The sequence below is a fragment of the Pyrgilauda ruficollis genome, unplaced genomic scaffold (assembly GCF_017590135.1).
Source record: "Pyrgilauda ruficollis isolate IOZ18807 unplaced genomic scaffold, ASM1759013v1 scaffold27, whole genome shotgun sequence".
NCBI lineage: Eukaryota > Metazoa > Chordata > Aves > Passeriformes > Passeridae > Pyrgilauda > Pyrgilauda ruficollis.
The window spans coordinates 6,820,010-6,841,108 of record NW_024524044.1 but is presented as its reverse complement, the minus strand read 5'-3'; the positions used below and the strand labels follow the sequence as shown (position 1 = coordinate 6,841,108).

At 41.4% G+C, this 21,099-nt stretch overlaps 1 protein-coding gene across 3 annotated transcripts in view; it reads left to right on the top strand.

Moving 5' to 3' along the window:
• Window positions 1-1,781: 1,781 nt before the first annotated feature.
• Window positions 1,782-21,099, top strand: part of WASL (WASP like actin nucleation promoting factor) — a 53,978-nt gene continuing 34,660 nt past the window's right edge. The window contains exon 1 of one of the 3 annotated variants that reach the window (XM_041471483.1): window positions 1,782-2,259. In XM_041471483.1, the coding sequence (XP_041327417.1) occupies window positions 2,146-2,259 (114 nt within the window). In that variant the 5' untranslated portion in view covers window positions 1,782-2,145. The remainder of the gene's footprint in view (window positions 2,260-21,099) is intronic. The other 2 variants (XM_041471482.1, XM_041471484.1) reach the window with 2 other exon arrangements.

Genomic DNA, 21,099 nt, shown 5'->3' with positions numbered 1-21,099 from the left:
AGGCGCTTAAGAATACCTACCAGCCAGCTGGTCTGAAAAGAACAGTATGAAGCAAAATGCATCACCTGTAACACCCAGGCAGTATGGCAAGAGCTACACAGGAACAAATATCAAAAGTTTTTAGAGAGAAAACAAAATCAAATGATTAGAAGATGAGGACAATAACAGCATATACCCATTGAAGGTGTACTGTATTTGTTATTTACACCACCAGCAAGGGAGGCATGTAAATTTCCCCAAAATGGCTTCACCTAGACAATAACTGTTTTGTTTATGAAATAAAAACCCCAAACAAACAAACAAACCTTAAAAAAATAAAAACCACAAAAAATACCACAAAATACTGTCTTGTAAAGTGCTTCCAAGTGTTTTATCTTTTCACATACATTTGTAATGAAAGAAATGATGCCAATATTTTATAGCTTAAGCATTTCCCACTAAAATACACACGTACTTACACAGCAAGTGTGTACTTTACAGAAAGTTTGTAAAACTGAAGAACCTAGGATTGCTGAGAAGTACTTTAGAAGCACTTGGTTCCTACTGGTTTCCCTTTACAGTAAGACTCAAGTCACTTCCGAGAGACCTGCATATTGAGGAGTCCTGTATATACATGCATTTCAAACTATTTTTATGGTGTAAAATCAGGATTTTCTTCCATAGTCTCCCTTCTTTTGGGCACAATTACAAGCTCTTAAGTACAGGAAAAAGGGCCTGTAAGTGGAGCAGGAGGGGCTGTCATCTTGTCCCCACCTGATCTTTTGGAAGACACAAAGTCAGTACAGCATCATATAAAGACTTGTGTTCCCAGGCCTTTCTCCTGTCTTCCCTGGTTTGTTTCCTCCTGTACTTCTTCAGTTCTTCTGTCCAATGTATAGTAATTACACTGGGGGACCTTCCCCCTTTCACCTACCACCTTCCACACAGACAATTAATTTATCAGAGGATGAGACACACTCTTCACCCAAAACCACAGAAAACTAGCAAGTTGATCACTTTGATATCTGTTTTTCACCTTTGCACGTGAGAAACGTGAGCATTTCTTTTGTGCAGCTGAAAGCTGAGTATAAGCAGCAGTGCTTTGGGTCTTTGAGTTTTGAAACGTCTTCAACCTTCATAGCAGCTGGTTACCGCTGTCACGTGGAGAGAAGCAGGGGGAAGAGAAATCTGGCTGACAAAGGCTGTTGAGTGTGTACGTGATTTCTCCTCAGCAGCTGGCCCCCGGAGAGCGCGAAATACCTACTGTTCACCTCAGGCTGTGGCAGGCAGCGTTTGCCGGGGGGGTGGCTGACACCCCCGCCCGGCCTCCGCGCCGGCTGGGCAACAAGCTTCCTTTCTGCCACAAAACGGGAAAAGACTTTTGGGTTACAAACTACACCGGGTTCCAGTGACAGCTGAAGGGCTTCCAGCACACGCTGGTTCCCGCATCCCCGCGGGCGGCCCGGATACCCCGCGCTCAGGCGATGTTGTCGGGGCCCCTTCGCGCTCCGGGCGATTCCCCCACGGGCCCGAGCACCGGGCGGCACTGCCCCTCACGGCGCCCTGGCGGTTCCCACGGCTCCGGGACAGGGGCCGCGTCCCTACGGCGGCGACCGCTCCTCCTTTTCATCATCTTGTCCTTCTTCGTACCCTGACCACCCCTCTCCTCCTCCTCTCGTCCCCGCGGGCCGCCCATGCCCGGCCCCGCCCGGCCCGGCAGGTACCGAGGGGGCGGGCGCAGAAGGCGACGCCCTCCCCTCCCCCCGCACGGCGCATGGTCGCGGCGGCCGCGCGCTCGCCGGGCTCCCCCTTGGCTGCCGCGCGCCGTGGTCTCGCCCGCCCCCGCTGCCATGTTGGATCGCGCGGCCGCCGGGGCCGGGCCGGAGTTGGAAGTTTAGGGGCGGGAGCGATCGGGATCGGCCCCGGCGCGGAGCGGCTCCGGCGCGGCTGCACCGCCGCCTGGCACCCCCTTTCCCGACCGCCCCCCTCCCCGGCACCCTCCCCGCCGCCCCTCTTCTCCTCCCTCCTTCCCCGGCCCCGCGAAGAGGCTCCGCGATGCGGCTGCTGTGAGGCCCCGGCGGCGGCGGCGGCGGAGGAAGGGGAGGAAGGGGCCGCGGGCGCCATCGGTCGCAGGGCGGCGAGAGCAGCGCCGGGCCGGCCCCGGCCATGAGCGGCGCCCCGCAGCAGCAGCCCCCGCGGCGGGTCACTAACGTGGGCTCGCTGCTGCTCACTCCGCAGGAGAACGAGAGCCTTTTCGGCTTCCTCGGCAAGAAATGCGTGGTAAGTCCCGACCGAGGGGGGCGAGGGGACTGGGGCACCCCCAGCCGCCCCACCAGGGCGCGGCGGGTCGGGGCCCGGGGCGGGCGGGGGCGTGTGAGGACAGCCCGGCCGGGCGCTGGGAAGTTGAGGCTGCGGAAGTTTCATCCCGCTCCACTGCCCCGTCCCGGGTCGGAAGGGGGGCGGCCCTCGCAGGCCTCGCTGCTCGCCCGGCTCGCCCGCAGCGCGGGGCGGCGAGCGGTGAACGGCGGCGGCAGCGGCCCCTCGGCCGGCCCGGTCCGGCGGGGCTGCCGGCACTGAGCGCCGGGCCTGGCCTCGCTCCCTTGGAAGCCGGGCGGCTCCGAGACCGCCTCGGGCACCGGTGTGGGCGCCGTCTTTCCGCGCCCCGCTGTCCATCGGCACATGGATCTCCCGGGGGCCGGGAGACTCCCGCTGCCCTGCAGCCCACCCGTGCGCTGCAGGGGAAGCCGGCCGCAAAGGAGCAGCCCCGGGGCTCCAGCGGCGTAAAAGTTCCGTTGCTCGACGAGGTTGGGACGGACCCCAGGTGCACCAGCGGTACAACAAAGCAGTGTTGGACGAAGTTGTAGGAAGGCTCGTATCAGTGCTAGGCCTGCCTTGGGTTTAGTCTGTACTTTTCTTAGTGTAAACAACAAGTTCGTGTACTTAAATACTGCATATTTTCCTATTTCTCTGTCAGTAAGTTCGGTTTCAGAATACCTTCTTGCATGTAATGTAAAACTGTACTAAAACTACTTATCTGTATTAAAGAACTATTTGAAAGCTTCAGAAGATAACCATTTTCACTGGAAAAGAAGCTGCTTTTAAAAAATCTTATTTTTCAAAACATTGTGCATTGTGTTCCATACCTAAAATACTGTTAGGCACTTGCTGTAAAGCAAGTGAACTTAAAACTGTGACTTCAAGCAGGATATCCATGTAGTCATACTGATTCCACATAACTTTCTGGACTTTGAAATGGTATTGTTGATCAATCTGAGTGCTGCAAGGAAAACATAAGATGCAGCAACGGAACAGGAAGTAGAGAATATTTACGTTGGGGTGGGTTTGAAAAGATGCTGTCACAGTAACTAAGTTGTGTGTCAAAAGGTATGACCCTAAAGTGTATGTTTTGAAAAGTATAGAATTGTAGAAATGCCTCAGTTAATTTCAGGCAGCGTTTCATATCTTCAGCTTCTTTGCTGAGAAAGAAAAAAACCAGTATCAACTTTTCTCTAAATATGAAAAAATAGTGCATGAATTCGTGTGTAAATTGATTTTTACTTTGCTTTTCTATAACTTAATTTTTTTCTTGTCAGGTGAATGCACTTCTAATTTCTGTTATACTCAGCTGTAAGACTCACCTAGTTAAACTCCCAAATTTTCTGCATAAGTAGTATGTTGAAAGCAGACAGAAGTAAATATCTTCACAGCATCTGGGTGTCATGGGATTTATGGCTTGCTTGAAGTTACACATTCTTCCGATTTACACAGAATATTGGATGACTTTCCAGTTGAGGTTCTTAAAATTGTGGTCTGTTGTTTCCTCTTTTGCCCAGTCCTTTGTGCTCTATAAGTTAATCACAGGCTTATTTTAGTTCATTTGAGGTTCTCTGCACAATCTTGAGGGCTTGAGCATTGAAGATCTAGAGATACTTAACCAGGCATTTTTGGCTTACTGTGTGGCACGAGCCAGAAATTCGGAAACAAGTGAACACATTGAATATTCTGCCCCTTGGAGGGCACTGTCTTAAGCAGAGTAGTGGAATGGGTGCCTGGAGATGGTGACAGCCTTGGCTGTCTGACTTGAGACCACAGTATCTCTTGGAGCCCAGTAGGACACTCTTAGTACTCTTGACCTTCTAGGTTGACTCAACATGCTGTGCTGATAAATGCCTTTTTGCTGTAATGTTCATGGTATTTGGCCTCATAACATCCATGTTTGAATTACTCATTAGAGAAGTTTCGGACTGTAAGTGCTGCTTTTTAAGACAGGAAAATTTTGTGAGTTCTGTAGGACGCTAAATGCTTGCTCTTGTGATCACCTGAAAAATCTGGGCTGCCTTGCTGCTGCAGGTGGTGTTTCTGTCACTGTGGGGCATGGAGAGGCTGGCTCTTGGATGTGATGTATATCAGCCACATTGACATAATTTTAGGTTTTCTTTGACTAGACCTCATGTTTAGATCACTACTGCAATGAACACCAGAGTAAAGTTGAGACATTAAATTATGCTCCTAAGATACTCTTTGTAGTAATAATTTATAGAGTTCTTAATGGATGCCACAGTGCTGCTATCAGTCTTGAAGGGCTTAGTTAAGAAAGCGTGTTGTGCTCTGAATCTGATTTATTTCAGTCTTTCCTTTGTTTCTGACTGGTAACAAGGCAGCTATTTTGAAATAACATTGAGGACTCAACTATCTGATTTTTGTTCTATGGAAAAGCAAAGGAATATATCAAGTAATATAACTTTGTTTGAGTACTCACAGTCTCTGAACTCAGAAATGGACATAGTACCAATGGAATCTTAAGTAATGATCCCTGATAGAAAAATTTCCTGTGAGTGGGGGAAATGGTGAAGAGTTGTTGCTCTGTGTGTTGCTGAGGTTGATACCATTCTGCAGACTGATACTTTGGGAAAATCACTAGGAGGCAAGTGTACATACAGAGGGTAATTGATTTTTTTCTCTACTCTTTTTTTTTTTTTTTCCCCTCCAGTTGCTGAGCTGTAAAATGTTTATCTGAATCTACAAGCAATTAAAATACCTTTGCCCATGACAGATCAGGCTTTCAAAACCAAGCCACTGGCTAATAGTCAAAGCTGTAGCTATAGTTAATTTGGCTGAAATATGAATCCAGATGTAGAACTGTTTACAGAATATATCCAGCATAAGCCCTTTAGGACTTCCATTGTTTAGGCATGTAACTAATTTTCATTCAGGTTTGTAACCTTTGTTATCTAGGTCAGTTGTAAAATTTGCTATCTGTAAAAAGTTTTCTATAGCTTTCTAATAATAATGTGGAAATAAAATTTTATGTACACTTATACTAAGTGGAGCTATGAGATTAGTTTTGTGCATATTAATGATTTTTGTGGTTATGCCCAGCTTAAAAGTTTTTGCATAAGTTCTGGTTAGTTATTAATCATTACTTTAAAGAATGATGAGTTTTGTAAGAAAAAGTAAATGCTAGGTGTCCATTTTATAACCTGTAATAAAGAAGTAACTTTTATAATTTGCATGATTAATATTGGTCAGAGATGTCAGTAATGAAAAACCAGTTTATTCTGTAGAAATAATTTTTGAGAAAGGAACCATGAGAAGTATGTACTTGGTAGCATTAGAAGTAGGTAGAATGGAGAACAGATATTTTATGCTGCTTAGAAGTGCAGCTCAACACTTGCATAAGGTGTAATGAATAAGGCTAGGAATATGTTGTTCTGTGTAAGACTTTGCCATGGTTCATATGGTAAACAGGAACTGGTGGAGGATGCAGAAAGAGGAGTGACACAGCAGTAAGCTAACTAAGAAAACTGTTTTGGCTGCTTTTAAAAGTGCATGTGACCAGAATAAGTTTGTATATCAGAGCCAAAGAACAAATTGCAGTAATAGTTGAGATAACACAAAATAAAAACTTGAGTGGCAGTTATAGCTCTTAATTGATAAGAATTAAATGTTTTATCAGGAAGGGACTTGTAAGATTACTTGTGCTTATGAAAACAGTATGAACTAGGACTTGAGGGTAGACTACAGGTCTAAGTAATGGACAACTTCACATGTCTGAGAAGTGTTGGGACTCCTCAGTTTGGGTTTAGACTGTAGTCTGTACATCCAAAAAAGACTGACATTGCAGTTTAAAAGACTTATCCCCTGTACAAGTAGGGAGAACTGAGTCATTAATTCAGTGGTGATTCTCTCATCTTTGCATTTGTTTTTAAATAAGATGTGGAGGGAAAAGATAAAGTGTAAAGGATGGGGTCTTATGGAACAGGAGAGTATTGAGAATTGCACCTGGATTTCTTTTGAGATTTGCCCTGTTCTGCAAAAGACATGTGGCATCTTTAGACACCTCACTAGTATCCACTAGAGTGAGTTCTCTGAACTACTAGTCAGTGATAATCTTCCATTGTAGAGAGAGTGACAGTGGGATTTTGGTAGTTCTTTTGAACCAAACCTGTGCCTACAAAACTGATTTTCACAGTAATGGATCATATCAGATTCTGTAGAGCAAGTGATACAACCATTGTCCTTATCACAGTGTGTTTCTCATGCTCGCATCTTGCTATTAATGTCTTTACAGCATAGTTCACTGCCTTAACTTATTAACCCATGAATGAGAAACGTTTTGCAACTGCTTAGGAACAGTCTAGAAGGCACTGCATCTCATAGCTGTATGTATTTGAGACAAAGCATCAATTCACAAAGTGCGGGATATGGCTAAGAAGACAAGTGTTAATTTAGGTGTTAAAATCCCATAATTGTCAATAAACCTCACTGTCAGTTATCTAAATCTCTTATTCAACTGACTTTAAGATAGAAACTCAGCCAACAGAAGTTTTTCTCTTCAGTGACTGTAGTGGTTATATCTCTCCTGGCTGTTCTTGTACCTCATGTGCTAGACAAATTGTGTCTTGATATGAGGAGTGAGTCCTGCTACAAGTTTCATTCAGTGTGTGTCTGTTGTGAAGCATTATGTATTGCTGAATGAAGGGTGATCTACTAAGACAGACCTGGAACCTGTACCTCACTCTGTTAAGGCTCCAGCATTAAGCTCTTCTGAGCATCTTTGTAGTTATATTTTATCTGTTTTGGAGGCAGTCAAGTGCTGAAAGTCTCTCAGCATCTCTGTGGTTAATCAGATGGTCAAGTATGCCACTCACACTCCTGATAAGTGCTCTGGAATCCTATGGTATACATACACAACAGGATGAAAACAATTTGTAGTCACAAGCTGTTATGTTGTAACTTACTGGTTTTTCACAGCTAAGAATCATACTAAGGAATTTAGAAGAGGGCAGAGTTTTAATTTAGGATTCAAATGAACAGTCAAGTTTTGACTGCAAGTTTTTAATCAAGATGTTCAGATAGCCCTTGCTTAGGAGAACACCCAAGGAAGAGGTAGGTTCTTGTTAGAAGATAAGGATTGAGTTTGCTATTTCATGCAAATTTTTAAATGTAAAGACTACTTTGTTCTTCCTTTAATGGAAAATTGATGTGATTTCTTGGCATTATGTGCTTGTAAATATTGTTTTGAATTTTTTATCACTAGAATGTTTTTTTCTCTGCTTTTTTCTTTTGGGGTTTTGAAAGATGTAGTACTAACCGAATTTTTTGCAAGTGAAGCGTGTAAGATTCATCTTGTAAGAGCCATGCAGTTTCGGGCTAAAAACATGAAAATGGGGAATGCTCTAATTTTAGATCTTGAATATCTTTTTGAAAGAGTTCTGGTACTTCTGCCTGAAAAAACTCACCTGTTTTTTCTTTAGAACTTCCTATGACCCTTACTGCTCTACTTTGTGCCAGCATTAAGAACTCATCTGCTGCTTTCATTGATAGTGGCTGCAGGTACCAGCAGTGGCAGCAGCCACTGGCAGCTTCTAGCTTAGTGCTGGAATGGATGGAGTGAAGCATTGAAGATATTTGTATGTGATGAGTGAGTACCACCTAGGAACCTTGTACTAGTTCATTAACCAGCGTGAAAAAAAGCCCTTTCCTGTCATTGATTTTTTATAGGCAGAACTGTCTGTACATGGGGTTTGTGGAGCTCTAAATGCTCAGTTTGCTGAGAAAATTTGCTGTTGACTTGGAGCTGTGTGGTAAGATTTATAGTGTCCTCTCCTCCAGTGAGTGTGTTTCATAGGCTTGTCTCTTGAGGAATCTTTGTAGTACAGAAATAAAACTTAGTATACAGGAGACTTATGGTTTCATTACCTAATACCTAGATAATAAAATACAGGAAGTAATGAAAATGTGTCACAGGCACTAGACAGAGTTGCTTATTGGTAGGTTAGGGTACAGTTTCTTGAAGAAAGGCTGACATTGTGTTACTTAGCACAGAGGGATTTTTTTTATTGGCTAGTTTGTTTTCCTTGTAACAGTAAATCTTGCAGAGTGGATTTAGTAGAGCTAGAAGTGTGTCTTCAGGGGTGGTTTTAAATGGTCCACTCTGCTAGGACGTGGCTCAGATGCTATATGAGATAGTTTAGTTTCTCAGGGTATTTGCTTGGGTACACTGCCACACTGTCTTTTGTGGCTTCCAGACATCTTGTTGGTGCCTGGATATCCTATAAAATGGGAACAGTAGGTTTGACCTTCAGGTCAATTGTAGTTAAATTTGAAGATCCTGAAGTGCACTGTGATCGTCACATGACAGGAGCAGTGTTCTCAAAGGTCCAAACAGAAAAAGAAAATATGCAGTTCAAACAATCATAGGGACACTTTCTTAGAAAGCTGCTCACTTGCTTAATCCTTAAAATTTACTAGTGTTTTCTCAGACACTTCTGAGTTAAAGGTAGACAGTTTTGCTGACACCTCTTTGTGCAGTAAGTGACACTTGAGGTATCTCAAATTAGAATGTCTGTGTTAAGAATATATTATTCTGGAGTAAGTTCATTAAATGAATTACTCAATTCCTGTAGACATAATGTTCTGTGGAGATGATCATTGCTGGCAAGGAAACTGTTGCTGGCTGCAGAGCTCCACAACACATTTGCAGATTGCTTCTCACTTCAGGCACTTGCTTTCATACATGCATCCTCACCTTGGTGGGGCTGTTTGCCTCTACTGTTTATTTAGCTGTCCTTAAAATCCTCACTCTTAAGGCAGCATTTTCTTTTTAGGTTTTCTGAGACACAGTGTTAATACATTTTTCAGTTCTCCAGTGTGTCTAGTTTAAAGCTGAAAGATTGCACTATGGTTGTGTTTCCATTTCTGTAAGACAGTTTCACACATCATTTTCCCCTGCAGAGTATCGTGTAATTCAGAATTTCCCTGCATTCATCTCCTTTACTTTCAATGCAAATGTGTTATTTTGCCTTTATCTCCCCTTGCTCATTAGCCACTATGCAGCATCAGGGTGGTGTATTTAGTGAGCACAGATACGCTCCCACGTAAGCACATTTTGTATGTGAAGGTAATGTGCCTGCAATTTGAGAAACACCAACCCAGCTAAAGATAGTGTGAGTTTTGCCTTTTTGAACAGCTTAGAAAACTGTTTATCATTATTTGAACTCTTGATTATGCAAATGTAACTCTTCCCTCTGAGATTGCAAATACTTTTAAAAAACACGTTTACTTCAGGTATTACTGATGATAATGGCTTTCCCAAAAGTTAGCCAGCACTTGCTGAGATTAAGTAATAAGCCCTAGTACTTGCTGTCTAGGCTGAAGAACAAGAATATTTGGAAGTGGGGATTTGGCAGTAAATTTTAAATGTGTTCTCCCCTCTCAGGATCACAGCCAATTTACCTGTGTGTGGTTTGTGGATAAGAAATTAGTATTAATTTGTTGTATTAATATTTTTCTGTGTTGGGGATAAAGAAAAGTGACAAATTTTTTTACAACCTCCCTAGTACATTTTGTAACAGAAGCAGTAATTTATTGACTTGAAAAGAATTTTCTATTTGTGGAATCAGTTTAACCACTATTTCTTTTGTAAGCCCCATCCTACTGATGTACCTTGAAGTCCTGCATGGTGACCTCTGCCCTCCAAATCTCGTGTCTCTGCTTTTATCATGTTCTCATCGTGTTCATCTTTTAACACGTGCTTTTTATGTTTTCAGTAAGTTTTCTGTCCTGTCCCAGTAACAGGGTTTCCTCCTTTTCTGTTTTCCTCTTGCACCTGAAGTGCTTCCAGAATTTTCCTTTCTCCCTTCAGCTTCTGCATCCATAATCTGCACAAAGATCTCCAGGCAGGACTGCCTCTCTTCCTCACAGTGTTCTCCCCTCCACTCCCTTATTCTCCCTCCTCAGTTCCTCAGCTCCTTTGTTCTTAAGGATGAACAAGGAAGGATCTGATTGGTGTCTCATCAGATGTGCAGTCCTACCCATACGCAGTGCTGGGATAGACATGGCATGTATTGTAGCTCAGCAGAGCACTGGACAAGGAAAGTCGTGAGGAGAGGAGGCAATGTCTGTGCCAGGCAGCTTTTGCTGCTGCAAACATATGGAGTGCACTGGAGCCTGGGACCTGGCCATTACACATTTCTCACCTATATTTGTCTTCACTGGCCAGAGTCTTTGTTAGTGTTGTTATAGGAAAGAGAACTTTTAGTGGATATGAGAAGGGTACACAGAAACAGGTATGATATTCCTCAGGCTTCTTGCACTGCTCCACCCTTCACTGCTGCTTCTCCAGGCAGGACTGGACTCTCCAGTTTGTAAGCTGCTGTATTAAGAAACTGTATACTGGAAGATACAGCTTCAGCAACTCTACAGGCTCAGATTTGAAACCACAGAATTGCTTAGTCTTGCTTCGACTGAACTGTAAGTTATTTCCTGCTCCTCTAACCATGTGACAGCTCTCTCTGAGCACAGCTAAGATGTGGTCATTCTTTCTAAGTAGACATTTTTTCCCTTTACTCCCCCTCAGTCAGCCAAAGCAAACAGAAACATCACTTGGCTTATGACACTAAATATACACAAAGGCATCCAAATAAGCTCCTCTCTCTAAAACTGCATTTGATTTTTGTGGTTAACTGAAAAGAGGAAGAAAACTATGAACATCCTGTAGTGGTGTGTGTTCTGTGCAATACCACAGGCAAAAGCTTCCCCTCGCATTTGCAGAGTAGGAAGCAGTAGTTTCTAACAAATTAAGTGCAGGGCTATTTTTTCCCTTATTTGCTTTAGGTTTTAGTTAAGAGTGTCTCAGGTATGAAATTCATTTTATAACTGGATTTGCATTTATTAGCATTTATGTTTTTATCAAGCTGATAATTAGGTTTTTAAAAATTCAAGGTTTGGGCTTAATTTTGTGTGATATGTGAACCAATATCTTTTAGCCATACAATAGTGTTGTAATTTTGCCCTTTCTTAAATAATGTTGGCCTCTTTGTGTTACACTGTACAGTTAGCACTGTGGTCAGTTTGTGTAGCTGGAAATTTAAAACCTTGTATAGCTTTAAATTTAAAGTGTGATTGTGACAGAAAGTGCTGGTTGCATGTGGTGTCTAGAACTCAGTGATTCAATACACCATGTCTTTATTTTAAAAAATAGTTTTGTCTTTAAAAGATTTGTCCATATCATATTCAGGTGCCAGTATTTCTATACCTGAGAGACTCATAATACAGCTGTTGCCTCTGCTCAGGTCATGACCCTCCTTGCCTTAATTCAAGCATCTAGATGCAACATACCTATAGTTGTGTTAACAGTTACAAAACTGTTATAGTTTTTTTAATAGGATGCATGGAGATGGATTTGGTGCTAAATGTTTTGCTGGGATATGTAGATCTCACTCCATGTCATGGTTTTAACTTCATCTTTTTATGTAATTTAGAAGGTCTTGCTTTGAATGCTTCAGTTCGTCATTGAGGCTTTTCCTTAACAGCCTCTTCGAATACCTCTGGTCTTCTCTGCCTGTAAATGACAGAAAAAATCCTGTTTCTCTGTCCTCTTTTCATATTGTTTATGGAAATTTGTTTCTCAAAAAAGCGTTCATGCTGCTGCTCCAGGCTTCACACTGTGTTACCAAGAACTCTCTCACACTGACTATACCTGTCTGGACCATACCTTTATGTTGCTGATAACGTTTAAGCTTGGTGGCAGAAGGATGCATCTTGTCTTTTTTCTCATTTGTGGTCTGTCAGCCAGCTATGCTAACAAACTTAAGTGGGGCAGTAGCATGAACTCAGGCACTGTTCCATGACCATCCATGGTGTTCAGTTTGTTGGCACACTTCCTGGCACAGTTTTGAGTGCTACCCTTGTAGTTGCTCAGATTAGTATGAGTGTGGTTTTGAGATTAGAATGGTGTAAAGAGCTCCTGGTACATCATATGGGGTAGGGCCATCCTTACCCAGTTTGTGTTGTGTTGGGAAGAGAGTTTGTTCCTCTGTGCATATATGCATTCTTCACCATTTCCCATCATATCCAGAAAGTGGTCCCCGTCTTACTAACTCATATCTGTACAACCAGGGAAATCTGCAAGAAGACAAAAGCAGTTCTGGGGATGGGGAGATGTGAACTGTCTGTTCTAGCATTGTCAGTAGCATGTAGGTCACAGAATAAGTGTCAGCTCTGCTGCTGTGCACATAACTGTCTGCTTTGACATTAAGTTCAAGTCAAACCTGTTTTTCCTGCCAGCAGCAAAATCCAGTATTGTCTTTCTGCTCCTAGAAATTACTTTTGGAAACTGGAGAAAATGCAGGTACCTAGAAGTTTACAGCAGATGAAAGTGTGCCTGTGTACGTAATCACCTGATGCAGTGGACACATTATCAAGTCTATTTGATACTGATACTGTGAATACAGGCTCATAAGGTTTCTGATCTCTGATTCCAGCAGGGAAAAAAAGATTTTGCCTGCTGGTAAGGAGATGTAGCTGACTTGTAGCTGTGCTTCTACAGAGTGCATGAGGTACAGCAAGGATGACCTTAAAGGATGCTGCATTTCTTTTATTTCACTTCTTGTTTGTAGAGCAATGGCCTAAGAAAATGTATCCCTTCTGAAGGTTTCTTTTCTGATGGGTAGTTTGGAAGTAATTTTGGAAAAGTTCTGTGCATCTTCAGAGCCTCCAGAGATATGCTTCGTTCTCTTAGAATCTTAACTGCATTCTGGAGTGTCGTAGCAGTTTCCCATCAGCTCAGATGCAGTAATTTGTTTCCTGATTGACTTCCAGAGACCATTCTAGGGTGTCAAATAGTGTAATTAGTGATAGTTTAATCGTCACATACTGTGCTGGTATGTCACCTTAGTTGTTGGTTCTGTCTGGGGTATGAGCTCAGGAAACTTTTCAGTTTGTTCTGTCTTCCATGTGCACAAGATCTGCTAGATAGCGTTTGCATGCCTCAGTTCTGTAAACTCTTCTCTCAAGTTTTTATTTTATCATTTTTTCCCCTTGAGTGTCTGGTTATTCCCTCTCTCCCTTCAGGCCATATTTTTTCCCAATGTCACTTTTATAATCAGCACTGGCAGGAACTGGTCCCCTGGTGAGGCTTGGTGCTGTGCAAGCAGTTTTCTCCTACAACAGGTTGCATTTGGTTCAGAGCAGATGAGTGTTTTTAGTCTTTATTTCAGGATGGTGACTTGCATGTCAATTCTGGCTGCAATACTTATTTTAGCAATGAGATGATGCAGTACCAATATCCATTTGACTGGAAATAACTTCTCCAAGGACGCCACGTACAAAATATCACTATGGTGCAAGTCTGAACTAGCAGCAGGTGTTACATGGTTGGCTTATTCCAGATAAACAAATCAGCCTTGAATATGGATGTCTGCCATGCATCATCAAAGGCTGTTTTTCAGTTCAGGTGCTCTGGGCACTTTAAGTGCAGCATGGTGCCTGCTTTTTGAGAGTAACCTACTCCTGGAATGGGCTGACTGACATGTTACTTCTTGGAGTCTGGAATTCTGCAGGGGACTGTTGCATTTGTTGCAGAACCGAAGCTTTTATGTAGGGATTGGCAGATTTAGAGATATTAGTTCCACATAATCTAATAAAAAACTCTCAAGCTGTGTGTAATATTGCACCTGGTGGATGGCAGTGGCATTCTGAAGCATGCACTTTTGAGTAACAGATGTTCAATGGGATACTTCCATTGGTGAAGCTAACTAGCTTTCAGTGTGTTCTGTAAATCTGCTCTGTGTGCCCAGGAATGGATACTAGACTATGAGGAAATCAAGATTTTTTTTTTTTATTTACCCCAAACCCCTCATCCCCCTGCAAGGTTTATAATACCTGACCTGAGAGTTTAAACACAAATCTTGTGCTGCAAAGGCCATGCTACAGTGGTGTTTTCAGCTCCTAGGGGAGTTTAGGGGACCAAGTAGCAATGCCAAAAGCTAAAGTAAACTCTCCCTAGCATTTTTCAATGTAGCCTGAATCCTTTGTAAATGAACCTAGATGATGGGGATGATGAGATTACCCCTATTGAAGGGCTGTGTCAGAATTAGGCTAGAGTGCCTAGTTTTCAAAACTACTTCTTTTTGGGTGGGTTGTCTTATATTTTTTTCAATGCCTACATACTGAGACTTCACGGATTATTATTGCTCAGGGCTTTTCATGGAATAGACCACTGAGACATTCCGAGTACATGGGAAGGTTTGAGTCATATACATTGTACTCTTTAATCTTCTATCATAAGAATCACAAGTTAAATGTACTGTGTAAGAAATAAGTGTGATGGTGACTTAGAGAAGCATTATTAATTTTGTTACAAAGAATTTGCAGCCATGGTTGGTCTAGAATAGAAATAGGTGATTTAAACTGTAAGTCTAAGATCTGTGTACATTCGGCCATCTAAGACCACCATTCTGTGACACTGCTTCCAAACTAATGTTTCTTTACAGACAAGTGAATTTAAGTGGCTTTTGGTCTCCACAGCACGTTGGTAAATGTAGTGCTGGTACCTGCAAAGAAGGAGCCCCTTTGGGCAGTGATAATTGAAACTGTTAGCTGTAATAAATGTCACTAGACTTAAGGGGCTTCCCCTGCCCCGGTGAAAGAATATCTCCATTTCCTTACCTAAAACAGATGTGGAAATTAACCTGTCTTAACCTTTGCTATTAACAGAGACAATCATGTTGACACATATCCCACACCCTCCAAAAATAATTTCTGTCTGTGACAGCATAATACTTCTTCATCAGTAGTTCTCAAAGCACTTTACAGTGATAGAGGTCAGTGTCTCCCTTACATGGTACAGATGAGGAAACTGAGGCACAGGGGACAAACAAACACTAGCATGCAACTTCTTATTACCAGAACAAAATGAAAACCAGGAGTCTCCTGGGCATTCAGCTGGGGTCTAATCTTTTATCCTGCAGTAAACTTTGAATATAGCAAGGGATCATAGAACTAACACATCTTCATGCCTTTTTTTCCCCCCATAGTATATCAACTTTTTAAGACTTGTCACCAGGAATAGCTATTCATAGCAAATTCATTTGCTGGTATATATATATTTTTTTTTTTAAAATCTTACATGCAGTTATGTTTTATTGTATTTGACTTGAATTGCCGTAACTATTCTGTTTAAATGTGAACTACTCAAGGAGGAATTAATACATGTTGAATTGTGGCACAGTGAAAGTGTGAGGGGGGGGTTGCATCTCTAAGTACCTTTATGTAAGTGGATTGAGTCTGCTTTACAGGACAGGACACAAGTTGTATACACAATTGCGAGACCAGTTGCTGGCTATTATTATAAAAGAGGTTTTACTTTTAATAGCCTTTTCTCATATTTCTTAATATTTTGAAGGGAGTTCTTTGTTTTATGTTGGCATGTAATTAATGCACTCTTTTATAAAAGAGTTCTTTTAAACTATTGAAGCTGCTTTATTTCAATCTTCCCTAAGTATCAAAAGTCAAAATTCCATGTTGTTTTCTGTCTTCAGGTGTAAAGATCATGAGTGAAGTTCACCTAAATATCATGTCTGCAAAGCAAATACTCATTTTTTTAATCTGTTTTTTAAATCTGGGCCTGGGAGTACCAAGGGGATGCTGAATAGCATTTTCAATGGCTCATTAATGAGCGTTCCAGAGCTGAGATAATTCATGAATCCCTGAGGTTTATGCTTTGCATCCTTTCCTTACTCAATTTACTGTTCTGCAGATTTCTACTTCTAAACTTCATGATACCTATATCACTGAGTGGGTTGATAAGGAGCTGCATGGATCTAACTTTAAAAAAATGGGCCTGAATTCTGATGTTTATCTCAAAGCACTCTCATATCTTCAAAGTGGTTACGAGGATTTCCTTATAAGAATCCGCATTTAATATGCAACTAGTATGTAGCATCTACAAACAAGTTTCTGCGCAGAGAATGGAATGGTTGAAGGCTGAAGGAAGAGGACCTTAGTGCATGAAGGCAGTGAGTTGCTGTAGAAGAGAAAAGGGAATGTATGGTCAAGAGGCTGTGTTTTCTTATAGCTGGATGGGCAGTGGAATAGGACAAAACAGAGGAGATTTCAAATTTTATCCTGTGCGTTGCATGAAACTTGTGATTCTTGACTTGAATCTGCAATTTCTGTGTATGACCATGAAACATAGTTTTGAGAGCTGGTTAATCTATGTATCTGTGCAATCTCTTACATGGTTATATAAGGTTCATCCTAGTGTTGGGAGTCATGATAAATTTAAAATGGATCAAAATTGAAAGGTAGACTTCAGCATTTCATCTGAAAATTCCCTGAGCTTTGGCAAGAACAGTCTTACATGCTTTGAATCTGAGTGTTTCTTAGGAGACTGGAGAGGGAGTGGAACTGCAAGACAAAATGTCATCTTTAGTGAGAATTTCTGTTCCATGGCAGTAGACAGTAACAAATTTATGGAAAGCCTGTATGCAGTCAGTGTATTATCTATTTCTGAAAGTAACTATATGAAACAACTTCAACTCCAGAACACGGGTAACTGTTTTGCTGTGTGTGCTGTTTTGTGGCCAGCCAGGGTTTCAGCAGTATTAAGCAGTGAGGTGCAGCTCAGTGAGTGATGCTGCAGGTAAACAGGAAGTGACAGTGTTCAGTTTGCTCATCAGTGGAAACCACAGCTTGTGTATGTCAGCTGGTAAATGATCTGCTAGACTGAGATAGCTTGGAATATTATAATCTGCAGCATGCTTGTGGTTATGGTTATGTCATATCTCAGGAAGGCTGAAGTCTTCCATGTGCTGTGCTGAATGGAGGGTGTAGGATTTAAAAATATCTTCGTGCTGTATCTGGTAAAAGAATGTCTCTCTTAATCATGTGCTATTTGATTAGGTTTTATATGCTGTGCTGTTTGCCCACACCTTAATTGTTGGTTTTCTGTGATCCACCATTGAGCAATGTTTTGAAAAGGAGTTGGCCAGCTCTAACTGAACTGGGGGGTTGTGGGAGGTACTGGAAAGGCAAATGAATTTTTATCTGAAGACACTGATTAAAATGTGAGCTGTCTGTAGCTGGCTGACTGAGGATTAGGAGTGAAGGATGTCTTTACTGGACAACAGCAGAGTTAAGTTCAGACAAGCACTTTTATGGCTTAGATTTGTCAAACAGCAGTCCCTTGTTTCATCCCTGTTTTGTTCTAACATCACTTAGTGATCACTGGTACCTTCTTCACATCAATAAAATATCTTTAGTGAGGATGTTGCAGCTGACTTGTCTGGTTGTCAGGGCACAGGCAAGACAAGGAATCTGTTACTAAGTGTTAAATTTTTGGTCTCTTAATTCCTTAAATGTTTCCACATAACACTATGCGTTATGTGGAGTTGTCTTCTCATGTTTCAGAAGTGATAGGAAATACCTGAAGTGGCTTTGTTACTTCTGAAAAAATTTCTTTCTTCCTTCTGCCTTCAAATAAGAAAAATCAGCATCTCTTACACAGTAGCTTTATTTCTAGTAGCCTAACTTTTTGTATAGTTGGAAAAAATTACTATTTTCTTGGCATCTATGTATGTGGCATTTTTTAATCAGTGGGTCATCATTGGAAATTAATTAAAAGCGAGCTTTAAGCTTAAAATTAAACACTTGGTAATTGTAGCAAATAATTTCACAAGCAGTAGAACTGGTGAGGCCTCAGTGTTTTCAGCTGAGTAATTTCTCGATTTGCACAAAATAAAGTTTTGCTCCTGTGGTTGGATATTTACAAAAGGCTTTCTTTTGTCACTTCTGTCAAATAATGTTAAGTCTTGTTTTAGTGTTCCTGTCTTTGGAGCAATCAGTTGGTCTTTGGAAAACAATGGGGCATAAAAAAGGGCATAAAAATTAGAAGATTGTTTCTAGCTGCTTAACTTACTGAAAGTTGCTAGCAAACTTCTGAAGTTCTGTATGTATTCTTTCTATGGGAAACTAGTTTAAAATCATGTTGGTAACATCTGAAGCTAGCTTTTTTGCAATATGCAATTGTCTTTAAAGACGAGATTATTAAGAATTTGCTAAATATATCTTCAGAAGCTGTAATAGCTTTAAAAATTGAAGTAATCACAGTTTGTCCAAATTAAAAATAAAGTAGTAGTCAAATCCCCACTGGCTGAATGCTGTCACATTTAGATTCAGTTGTGAAGATTCTGGAGGCAACCTGGTGTGAAAACAAATTATAAACCAGTCTGAGAGTTGCGAAATCTGACTGATGAAAATTTAATTTTGTAGTAAAAATATTGTGGAGTCCTTGAAGAGTATTTTAAGCACGCGCGTGTGTGTGCATACTATCAAGACAGTATCATCACGCTTCTTATACAAGATGCAGTAACCATAAATAGCCTGATGCACTGTTTTTAGAGGGAGAAAGCCTAAAAAGCCAGTTAGATGCATCTGTTGTGCTTATTCTGTCGTCTGGGGCCCTAATCCTTGCAGTCCTTCAGATAAAGGTGTCACCAGTAAGCAAGAGTAGTCTGCCTTCAGCACCACCAGTCCTTTCTCTCTCCAATCTCTTCCCATCTCAATCCTTTCCCATCTGTAACTGAAAAGCAATTACAAGTTGACACTTGTGAATGCTTCCTGATACTTCAAAAATTTGGTGGTGATGTTATTTTGTGTTTGTATTTCTCACTGTTAGGCCTGAATTGCACCTATACCATCATACCATATACACCCATGCTTATGAAAGTTGACTTACCTACTCTTCAGGGCTTATAAATATTGCAGGATTCTGAACCTAATTAAACTCTTTTAGGTTTCTGTGAAAGTGCTAGGAAGTCTTTTTGTCTACTGTAGCAAGTGCCTCTGCTACTTGAAATGTTGCAGTTGTTAGGGAAGCATACTCACATGTTTTTTATGTGGCTTAATTACTTAGGGGTCATTTCAATAGTGGCAGGCTTAGTCAATCTGTTTAAAATTACTGTTGGTAGAGGTTGCAGTGCATGCCTTCTGTAGGAGTGCATGGTGGAGAGAACGTTCCCTCTGGAAGTGGGTTATCAGCTCTTCCTAGCAGGAAGGGAACATACTGTTCCCACATGACAGGAGACTCCTCAATGCCAAGAAAAAAAGCTACATTTTTTTTTTCCTTGAAACAGGTCCACTGTGCAGAAGGAAAATTAAACTGCCAGAAAGAGCAAATAGAGCTTGCTTGTGTAGGGCACCAAAATCTTCCTTTGAGGAAGGGGTGGAAGTTCTGGTGCCTTGTCCCTGCAGCAGGTTTTATGTTTCTGTATTGAATGATGAGATTAAATGCATAGCTGTATTGAGCACTACAAAAACGTTTTTGGAAGCTCCATGTATTTATGACATTGAAGATAAGGCAATTGCAAAACAACATTATCACTGTCTAATTACAATTGCATTTGCATTGAATTACATGGAGTAATTTAAGTACCAACATTTAAAAATGTAATTGCTAAAACGTAAGCTTTTTTTAGAAGAACACCTAAGATTTCAAGTACTGTCTCTGCTTGATTAGTCCGTGCTATATTTTGGTTGGTTTTTTCCTTCAGAATATTTCTCATCTGGAGAAAAAAATGTCAGCCACTGAATTCTATCTAATTGCAGCTTTTTCTGTGAATGAAGGTCAATTTTCTATACAGCCTGGTCTCACTTCTGCTTCTTGTTTTTCTCATTCACAAATCTTAATGATGTTTCTGTATGTTCTTTTCTGAGTCAGCTAATGCTAGGCTATTAGAGATTGCTTTGGTACTAGGCTTCCTGCTGTTCTTGTGGTCAAGATTAAAGTTAGGCCTTACTAAGCATTTCTGCAGTGAAATGGTACTTGATAGCATGCCTGTGTTCCTGAACCCTGCTCTCTGAGAAAAACTAATGCTGCTGTTGTAGTGTCAGAGAAAGCCAACAGCTCTTCATTCTTGAACAGTCACCCTAGAAGCAAACTGCAGGCTATCTTCCTGGTCTTGTATCAAAGAAGAAATGTGTTAACCAGGAGCACCCTACATCATTTGTCAGACTGCAACATGTTGGCTTAGCTATAATGAAAATTTCCATCATAGCATGTCTTGAAAATACTTGCCATAGGTATCTTCTCACCAGCTCTAGTATTTATTAGGACGTTTCCAGACACCTGCTTTATGGAAAAGAGAAGAGAAGAGAAATACTGATTTATATTGTTAGAGGGTTTGGATTGCACACAACTATTCACCATAGCTTGCTGTTTTTCCCACACAAATGTAAAAGTAGCTAATTGAGCTGAAAGTCCTCAGACTGACTTGGTGAAGAAGCTGCAGCCATTGTATAGGCATGTGTTTTTTCAAGAGGTTACTCTGCTTGAAAGCAACTGCTACTACTTGCATTCTTGCATTACAGGACAAAGTGTTCTCTTTTTTTATTTAATATTTTTTCCTGGTTTTGTTTGTACGACACTTTCAGGGGCTGGGAAGGATAACTTGAGAAAAGCAAGCCTGTCATGTGATTAAGTTCTGTGTGTATGCATGGTTCTGCCCCTTTATGGGAAAAAACCCATCACTCTTAAAATTAGGAAAAGTTTGAAAGTTGGTGCTGGTATGTTTTCAGTAGTACTGTCAACATGTAACACATAACAATACTGAACCACTAGAGAAATATGTGAAACCTAGATGCATTTGTACAAGCACCAAAATGGGAGTTAAGTACAGAGGTGATTTTGTAGCCCTTAAACTTAACTGGACAGAACCCTGAGCAAATAAACTCTAGGCTTTTAATAACCCTTTTTGTGAGCAGGAGCTTGGCCTGGAAGACTTGGAGAGGTCCACATCCAACCAAAGTCATTTTATGAGCCTTTGATCTTTGCACCAC